At 49.4% G+C, this 9,214-nt stretch overlaps 1 protein-coding gene across 4 annotated transcripts in view; it reads right to left on the bottom strand.

The window, feature by feature from the left end:
• Mocs1 (molybdenum cofactor synthesis 1) overlaps nt 1–9,214 on the bottom strand; it is a 30,235-nt gene that overhangs the window by 4,439 nt on the left and 16,582 nt on the right. For all 4 annotated transcript variants that reach the window (XM_005389659.1, XM_013516992.1, XM_013516991.1 and 1 more), the window contains exons 4-8: nt 2,506–2,670; nt 2,342–2,403; nt 1,905–2,016; nt 1,574–1,686; nt 1,290–1,400 (exon numbers count right to left, since the gene is read on the bottom strand). In XM_005389659.1, the coding sequence (XP_005389716.1) occupies nt 1,290–1,400; nt 1,574–1,686; nt 1,905–2,016; nt 2,342–2,403; nt 2,506–2,670 (563 nt within the window). The remainder of the gene's footprint in view (nt 1–1,289; nt 1,401–1,573; nt 1,687–1,904; nt 2,017–2,341; nt 2,404–2,505; nt 2,671–9,214) is intronic.

The following is a 9,214-nucleotide window of genomic DNA, read 5'->3' on the forward strand; positions in this document are numbered from 1 at the left end:
TCCAGGCTCTGCCCTTCTCTGAAGCTAGGGGGTCCCGCCTGTGGACTCCCCTGTGGCCTTCTTCCACCTGGGAGACCCAGAGGCGAAGGGGAAAGCAGGATCAGGCATTGGTTTTCTCCTTCGACATCTAGCAGCAGCTGCTTTCCTTTAGAGCGGAAGTCCCAAGTGACGTCACTTCCTGCCTGTCCTGACTAGGTGGTACAGCTGTTGGCTGCTGTTTGTGTCAGGGTGCCTCAGTGTCCCTTACTCTTTCTTGTATGCCTAGACACACTAGTCACCTCTCCATTACATTCTCTTCAGAAACCCACCTCTCGTTTCCTGTTAGGCCACCACTGTCTCCATCCCAGGAACACCTTTACTCTTTTCAACAACCGGCTGCATGATTCCTTTTGATGTCAATCTGGATACACCTAAACTCAGCCCCTCTGCCCCCAGCCTGCACAGGCCCCAAGGCCCCGCAGCTACCTCAACACCTCCCCTCTCCACTCACCCCCAGCCCTCTGACTTCCGTCTCACCTTCCCTCCACATGCTAATGTTTCTGCTGCACCACTGAACAGCCAGCTACTGAGCCTCCCCAGCTAGCTTCAAATCCAGCGTGGAGGGGCTCTTGTCTCCCTCCTGTTCAGAAACCTCGCAGAGCTCCCTACTGCCAGAAGAACTCATTCTACATCAGTTTCCCCAAGTGTGACTTCCATCACCATGAATGTATGCCCTTCCTCCTGCAATGTACCCAGCTGCAAGGCTGCCCCTGTCCACTGCTCAGCCTGGAGGCCCTTCGCCCTCGCTGCCTGCCGAGCCATGCCCATGACAGAGGATCACAGGCTTCTCATGGTACTGCTCTGGAATACCATGGGATTATTCTATGCCTGAAAGGGGATGGGCTCTTGCATTTCCTGCAGGGCCAGGGCTGAATCCAGGCACCAAGCTCATTTTACCTGTGGGTCATGGATGCTGGTTTCAGAGCTGAGCCCCTGGCATGATGCAAAGGGCCAACCCGGTGGGGCAAAGTGCACACCGATCCTCTGCTCCTGCCCTCTGGGAGCCCTGTTGTAGGAAAGGGGCTCCCAACAAACCAGAAGCTACTTCAGGGACCCCCAAGGAGGAGGGGAGTGCTGGGATCAGGGTGACCATGCCACACAGCCTTGAGTTCACTCTCTTCCTGTTCCCGTGATCTAACACAATGGCCCCAACCTCCCAGCATGCCCGGCTGCTCTCCACAGCCCCTAGGGAGAGGTAGGAAGAGATGGGGACAGAATGACAGGGGTGCTCAGGAAGGATGGACGCTCACCTTGAGGTTCCCGTCGGCGGTGATTCGCAGCCGGTTGCACGACCCGCAGAAATGCTCAGACATGGATGTGATGAAGCTGATCTGGCCTTGGAAGCCGGGGATTCTAAAGGCCTGCAGGGAGAAGGGCCAGCCAGGGAATGGGGGGTGCTGCTGAGCCCGAGCTCCCCCTCCTTGATATCAGGAAGCCCCTCCTCCCAGAGTAGCCCAAGGCAGGTGGAACCAGGCACTCCAATGACGCAAGACTTATGTCTGAGGTGTGGCTGTCCCTGCCCCCGGCCCCCAACCTTGGCAGTGCTTGATTTCTCTTCTGGCAGCTTCTCCAGCTCTGGCCACCGCTGCCGGATGGTGTCCACCATCTCCTTGTAGCTGACCATCTTCTTAAAGTTCCACTTGTTGCCTGCATTTGATGTGTGGGCCTTTTGAACCGGAGTTGGAGGGACCTTGGGTCTTCAAAGTCCACCTCACTGCTCCCTCTCGGGGTGGGAGGAGGACGGGGGTGGGTTCTTGCCTGGCTCAGGTGGCTCAATCACACCGCCAAGGGCCCCTCATGACTCTGGGTCCACTGCAGACCCCACCCTGCCCGCCTCTCAGCCCCAGGCCCCATCTGCTGCTGACCGTCGAAGGGCATGTACTCTATGAAGCGCACGTCCAGGGGGAGACCCTCGGTCAGGGCCACAAAGTTCAGGAGCTCATCCTCATTCAGACCTCGCATTACCACGCAGTTCACCTGGTGAGGACATGGGACATGGGGGCGGTGAGGGCCCTCCCCATGTGCCCCCTTGGGGGATGACCTTTGGGAGGAGGGAGCCTGCAAAGGTCCTCTGCAGGGGGACCCACTCCCTGCCCTAACCCACCTAATTCTCCTAGAGTTGCAGGATTCCCTGGGGTCACTGCTTCTCTCCCTAATTTCTGGGAAAGGGTTGAGACAGAGCTGAATGCAGCTGGGACGGAAGTGGTGCGAGGCGCCCTGCAACTGCACTGGGCAGGTGTCACAGTCCCCAGCCAGGGGAAGCGGGGGGGAGGCAGAAGTCAGCGGCAGGGACAGCCCTCACCTTGACGGGGTTGTAGCCCAGCTCGATGGCCTTGTGGATGCCCTCCATGACCCTGTGGAAGCCTGTGGAGAGGGAAAGAGCTCACCCACAGCCCAGGGCCCTTGGCTGGCCCGGCCACGCACGCGGGGCAAGGAACACCTGCCCTGCAACCCATGTTGCCACACCTTTCCTGCGGACGATGAACTCGAACTTGGCGGGCACCAGGGTGTCCAGGCTGATGTTGAGGGCATTGAGCCCAGCCTTCTGCAGCGAGGGCAGCAGCCGGGCCAGGTTGATGCCGTTGGTGGTGACTGCGATGGTCTTCAGCCCTTCCAGCTGGTGGAGCTGCGCTGGGGAGGGAACGGGGCTGTTAAGACTGGCAAAGCACAGAGAAGCGATGGGGGCAAAACTGAGTCCAAACAAAGCGAAAAGGGGCTCTCTGAGACCTCCACTGCATGACGGGACTATCATTCCCACACCGCGATGCTGGGTGGCTCTGAGCCACTGGTGGTACGTGCATGACTCCCACTGGGTGGCTTGGGACAGTGCCATCGGGTGGTACAAGCTGCCCGATGGGAGTCACAAATGGACCACGGTGGTTCAAGCTGGCAGAAACACGTTATTAAGAGTGCACAAATAAAATGCACAATAAATACAAGCAAAATGTGAAACAGCGCTCACTCTATGCTAGGGTCTTGGCATACATTAACTCAGAGCAAGTTATCCTCGTTCGGTAAATAAGAGAGAGCCTTAAATAAGAGAGGTTAAGAAAACTGCTTGAATTGCTGGTAAGAACAGCTGAGATTCAAGTCTGTGTAGATGACTACAGGACTGTGCTCTAAATAACCCACTACAGAGATCATGCAGCTCTGCATAACAGCAACAAAACAATGTTCAAGTTCCCTGCTACTTGGCACCTCCATTCCATTAAAAACCCCTAGAAATAACATTCCTAACTCTACCAACAGGAAAGAATGCACCAGGTAGCCCAGAAAGGTAATGAAATACTGAAGGAGATAAAAAAAAAACAACAGGTGGGAGAAGAGGGAGACAGCGGACCATGCCCCCAAGTGCACCCAGGAAAAAGCTCTACAAAAACACAGGTGCCCAGTGACACTCGCAAGAGCAGCAGGGACCTGGGGCTTGGCCCACCATTCCTTGGCTGGGTCATGTGCAGATAAGATAAGTGTTGGTTTGGGGGGTTACTTTGCAAGGGAGAACAATATATAATACAGGACACCTAGTTTATAAGATTATTTATAATAGTCACCCAGAGAACGATATACAAGAGAGTGCAGGAAATCTGTCCACACACCACAGACCAGGAATCCAGCTGAGGGCCTGGATCCCGCGACAATGTCCTACATGAGTTCAGCTGAAGACCTAGAGCTCATAACAGTGCCTCCCACAAGTCCAGCTGGACTTCCAGAGCCCATAACATCTCATGCAGGCCTGTTTCACAGATCTGTGCTGTGAAGCCCCCAAGGTCAGTAGTGGAATCTAGAACGTCTATGCCAGCGGGATGAAGGATCTGTGCTAGCAGGCTGAGGGATCTGCACTGGAGCAGAAAGCGATGCTCAGAAGAACCAGAGCTCTCCTGAAAGGTACCACAGCCATCCTCAGCAACAGTGAGGTCCTGAGCTCCTCTGATGATCAAGATGGCCAAGTTCCCATCAGGAAAGCCAATGCAGCAAGCTTCTCCAGGAGACCGGCAGTGCACATCTTCCCCTCCGGAGCCAGAAAGCGATGCTCAGAGTGAGGACCAGAGCTCCCCCAAAGTAAACCAAAGCCATTCTCAGTGCCAACGAGGTCCTAAGCTCCTCGGAGGATGGAAACAGCCAAGTTCATCAGGAAAGCCACCATGATGAGCTCCTCCAAAACAAGCAACAGCTCCTTACAACTTCTACCAGCTCCTGACAGCCTTTCTCTGCTCCCAACAACCATAACTTTTCCTTCTCCAGTTTTGCCTCTTATGCTGCTGGCAACAGCCCCCAGGTGGGCCTCCCACACGCAGAACCACGCTTTCTCAGTTCAGCCAGGGGTTATAAGTTGATTGCCAGTTGTCAATCCACTACACTGGGCAACGGAACCTTGCCCTGTCCTGCAAGCAGGGACACCAGTGGAGACATCCGAGGTGGCCAGTGGGTCAAGTCCTGAGGAGCCATGATACTCAGGAGACACAGAACGCTGAGACCTATAGCCAGCAGCAGCCCATGGCCTTAACGGGGTCGGCAGCCAGAACCACCCAACAGCTAAGGACAGTGCTTAAAAAAAAGATAACAAGTGCCACCAACGGAAGAATGAATGAAGCAGCAGCAACAAAGATAACAGAAGGCAATTCTTTCAAAAAGTAGTATCCTGTTGGGCATGGTGGCCCCACACGTGCCTGTAATCCCAGCACGCTGGTAGGCTGGGGGAGGCAGAGGCAGGAGGATTGAAAGATTAAGCCACCTTGGGTAATTTAACAACTTAGTGAGACACTGTCTCAAAAAGGGATAGGGACCTAGCTCAGTGTGAAAGCCTTGGGTTCGATCTTCAGTACTGAAAACAAAAAGCAGTTACCTTCACTGGAAGAAATATTGAATCTTGAAAATAAAAATAAACTAAGATTCTTGAAAAAAGTTATATATATATATTTATTTATTCTCTTATTATCTGCAGGGGACTGGTTCCACTTTATGCCCAAATCCACAGACACTCAATTCCCTTACTTAAAACAGCGGGGTGTTTGTATATAACCTACATGCATCATCCTGTATACTTAAAATAGCATCTTAGTCTGACTTATAAAACCTAATACAATGTAAGTGCTAGGTAAATAGTTGTTACACTGTATTTAGACAACAATGACAAGAAAAAACGTCTGCCTGTTGTTACAGCAGCCACCAGGTGGGCCTAATGACAGAGCACAAATCGGGAACAATGTAACGTTTTCCCTGAGTATTTGTGACCGGTGGTTCACTGAATTTGCGGATGCAGAAACCTGGGTATAGAGAGGCTGAGTGGAGTGAGAGAGAGAGGAAAAAAACCTTGATGGAAAGCAGAAAGGACACATGAAAGGCACACGGGCAGGCTGAACACTGAGCAGAATGGATTCCTAGGAACAGGGTGAAAAGAATGGGATTGGAAAACACCTGCCTGCTCATATGCAAATCCAGTAACATCCGGAGAGAAGACTCCCCATGGACTAGGGTTGGGATGAGTTAAAGGCAGAACCCTGGGGCCCAGCCCACCCTCTGTCTCTGTCTCTGGCTCAAGATGCAGCTGTGGCCGCTTGCTGCTCTGACACACGCTCCCAGCATTGCTGTCCTCTGCCCCGTCCAGAGGGGAAACCAAGAGGGCTCAGCTGATCTTAGACTGGAACTTCTACGTGAGAGCAAAATAAACCTTTTCTCTTTATAACATTATTGCCTCAGGTATTTCATTGTAGTAACACAGATCTCACCAACACTATGTCCAAATGTTCACAGAAGCTGTCTATGATCAGTAGGATTCCAAGGGACTTTTGGATTTACTCAGCTGTAACTAATGTTTTCATCTAGAACTAGCAAGTTCTTTTATAATGTGGGGAAACACAACACACATACACATTGGTTTTAGCTGACTCTACTACAAGGACTGTGTCACTGACCAGATCCTTCCAGCCCTAGGACCAGGTGCTGCCATCAAACTACCTAAAGGGATGAGTGTTTGTAAAGAACCAGCTCAGCTTCGCCTGAGAGCAGAAACTAGGAGTAAGGCGCATAAGAGAAGCTGGATTAAAAGAACAGCAGCAGAAGCTGGCCAATGTAATGAAAATAAATCTGTGCTGTTAAGACTGCGTGGAAAAGTACACGCTCCATGTATAAGAATAAATTACACACAAGGTGATCAAGAAATATGGTGGATGTTTAAAAAATGTATTACAGTGAAAGACATTGCCAGGGCCGGGGATATAGCTCAGTGGCACAAGCACCTGCCTGGCAAGTGCAAGGTCCTGAGCTCAATTCCTGGTATTAAAAAAAAAAAAGAAAGACATCACCATTAATGCCTCTCAAAATACTCCCTCACTTGGAATGCACTTCTTCCCACAGTTCTGGATGGCCCCTTTATGTCATGTGATCGAAAATACAGTGAATGCTGCTGCCAACTGTGCCGAGCAGCGGAAAGGCAGGTTCATAAGAACAAACACAGTACTGTGTCCTCATCCACCTTATTCACTGGATCTGGCGCTATGTGCCTCGGGTGCTTCCTCAAAGTCAAAATGACCAGGACAGGTAAACGTTTTGAATCAATTCAGGACATCAAGGCAGCTGCACCAAGACAACGAAAGACACTCACAAAAGAGGACTCCAGAGCGGCTTCAGAAAGGGGCAAGAACAATGAGACAAGTGTGTTCACGGAGCGTTTCCAGGGAGATTAATTGCAATGTGTCTTTTATGGTAATAAGTTTTTAAAAAAATTTAAACACGCCATGTTTTGCCGTCACACCTTGTATACTCAGGTTCTGCTCTCACGTGAAGTTATGTATGGAATTTTACAAAGCCTTTGACCTGAAATTTCATGTCCAAGAACAGGAAATCATCATGGAAGTGAACTCTATTTATCTACAAGGATATGTGCTACAGAGCAATGCATAGAAAAGGCGTGTGGGAAATACCACAGGCAGCCAACAATGCAAAACTGGTTAAACTGTTTTCTGTGGACACTGGTGTATTGCGCAATGAAACATGACTCCACCCTACTGTGCTGAGGTTGGGCAATGTGCTCCGGATAGGACGGAGACTGTGTGTGTGTGTGTGTGTGTGTGTGTGTGTGTGTTGTGGGGGGTGGTATTAAATACAGGAAGCACTCCAAGCAGAGAAAAAGGCAGGCAGATAGCACACCACACAAAACACTGACAGTGGTTACAAATAGCTCTTGGCAATATTCTTTTTGCTTTCTTCAAATAAAAGAAAATAAAATTTAAAAACTAAAAAGTTGTTCGAAAAACAAAGAACTTTTAATTCTGCCTCTGCCAACAAGGAAAATCAGCAGTGGTTATGGGTCCTTCTGCCAAATCAAGCCTGGAGAAACGCACAATGTAGCACCTTAAAAAATCTTGAGCAACTCCCAGGCAGAGGCACAGCTGCTCTGAGCTGTGTTGGGGAAGGGCCCGCCGGGTAGACAGGGACTGGCAAGGACATGGGTAGACAGGGGCAAATGAGGCAGCGTGAGCTCTGTTCTCAGCTCCTGCATGGATGCCCAGCCACCACAGGGCCCCTACCTGAAGGATTCAGAGGCAAAGGCCCAGAGAACTGGCCTGGGAGCCACTGGAGGGGAATAGCTGGTTGATGTGGACATAGTGAGCATGCGTGAATGACAGTCTGAGATCTGAAGGTCTTCATGCTCATCTCTCCCTCCTGTGGGCTCCTCAGGCCTGCTGAGGATTAGGACCTGGCCTTAAACCTTTTCCCCCAACCAGGGCCACACAGATAGCTGGAACCCTCAGGGAATCTCAACTCCTACCTAAACCAAAGAGACCTCTGAGCTCCCCTCCCCTCCAAACCACTCCTTTAAAATATTTCAATAGGAGAAAAATTATTAAATTAGGCAGACTGAGATTTTAAGATAAGCATAATAGGGGCTGGGGATTTAGCTCAGCAGCACAGCGCCTGCCTGGCAAGCGTGAGGTCATGAGTTCGATTCCTGGTACTGGAAAAAAAAAAAACAACAAAAAAAGATAAGCATGATAAATGCAGTGAGAAAAAATGTAAAATATGAGTAAAATATATATTAAAAAGATTAAATAAAATTCTGTAACAGTAAGTAGGAACAGGGGGAAGTATTAGCTAAACCTAACTGTGACGTAAAGAACACAGCAGATGAAGAGTCACAGACACAGAAGGAGAAATTGGTGAGCTAGAAGAGAAGTGAGGAACTCCCAGGAAAGGAGAAGGAAAATAGAATCAAAACATGATTGAAGAGACATGGAGGCTCGAGGCAGAAGGGCCGACCCCCAAGTAACAGGGGCCTGAGGAGGAAAGAGTCCATGGAAGAAGGGAATATTTAAAGAAATCATGAGACAATTTCCCCCCAAACTTATGACAACTGTTTTAATATTAAAAAGGGAATTCTGCTGAATGTCAACAGAACAGACGAGGAAAAGCCCATTCAATATATACTTTTTTTTTTTAAAAGACATACTATTTTAAGAATCTGAGGAAATCAAATATAAAGAAAACACTAACTTTCAGAGGGAAAGACCTTATCCTAATGGAGCAATAGCCAAACTGACGAACTTCCCTGAACACCAATGCAGATGACAAGAGAAAAGCTACTGTGATCATATTGGAGGAAAGAGACTTGAAAGTAAAATTACATGTGCATTCAACTAATTTTAGAAAGCCACTGATCTATTGCTTAAAACATTATAAAATTACCCGGCCTATAAGATTTAGTAAGATTTGCCAAAGACCTGCACTGAACACTTCTGGAGGACAGACTAATAAGATGGGAAAAAGTGCACAGCTGTAGGGGTTAAGGGCAAGGAGCTACCTTGGTGAAGTTTTCTGTTGGCCTGGATGACAGAGGACATGTTTCTGAGAGAAGCAGGGGACAGCACTTTGACAGCTCAAAAGTAAAACCCTAGAAAACATCCTAAGAACTGGGCAGGGCTAAAGAAATGAGGGGGTAGAAGAATCTGTAAAAAGAAGAGCGTTCTTTTGTTGGAGAGTGTTGTAGTGAGGCTTGCAAGGGAATAGATTTAATACAGGACACATAATTTATAGGATTATTTTATAATATTCACCCAAAGGATCAAATACTGAAGAGCACAGGAGATCTGTCTGTGCAACAGAGACCCAAGGAATCCAGCTGAAGATCCAGAGCCCATGACAATGTCCTGCATGAGTCCAACTGGAAGCCAGGAGCCCA

The sequence above is a fragment of the Chinchilla lanigera genome, unplaced genomic scaffold (genome assembly GCF_000276665.1).
Source record: "Chinchilla lanigera isolate Chin_1 unplaced genomic scaffold, ChiLan1.0 scaffold00036, whole genome shotgun sequence".
Classification (NCBI taxonomy): domain Eukaryota; kingdom Metazoa; phylum Chordata; class Mammalia; order Rodentia; family Chinchillidae; genus Chinchilla; species Chinchilla lanigera.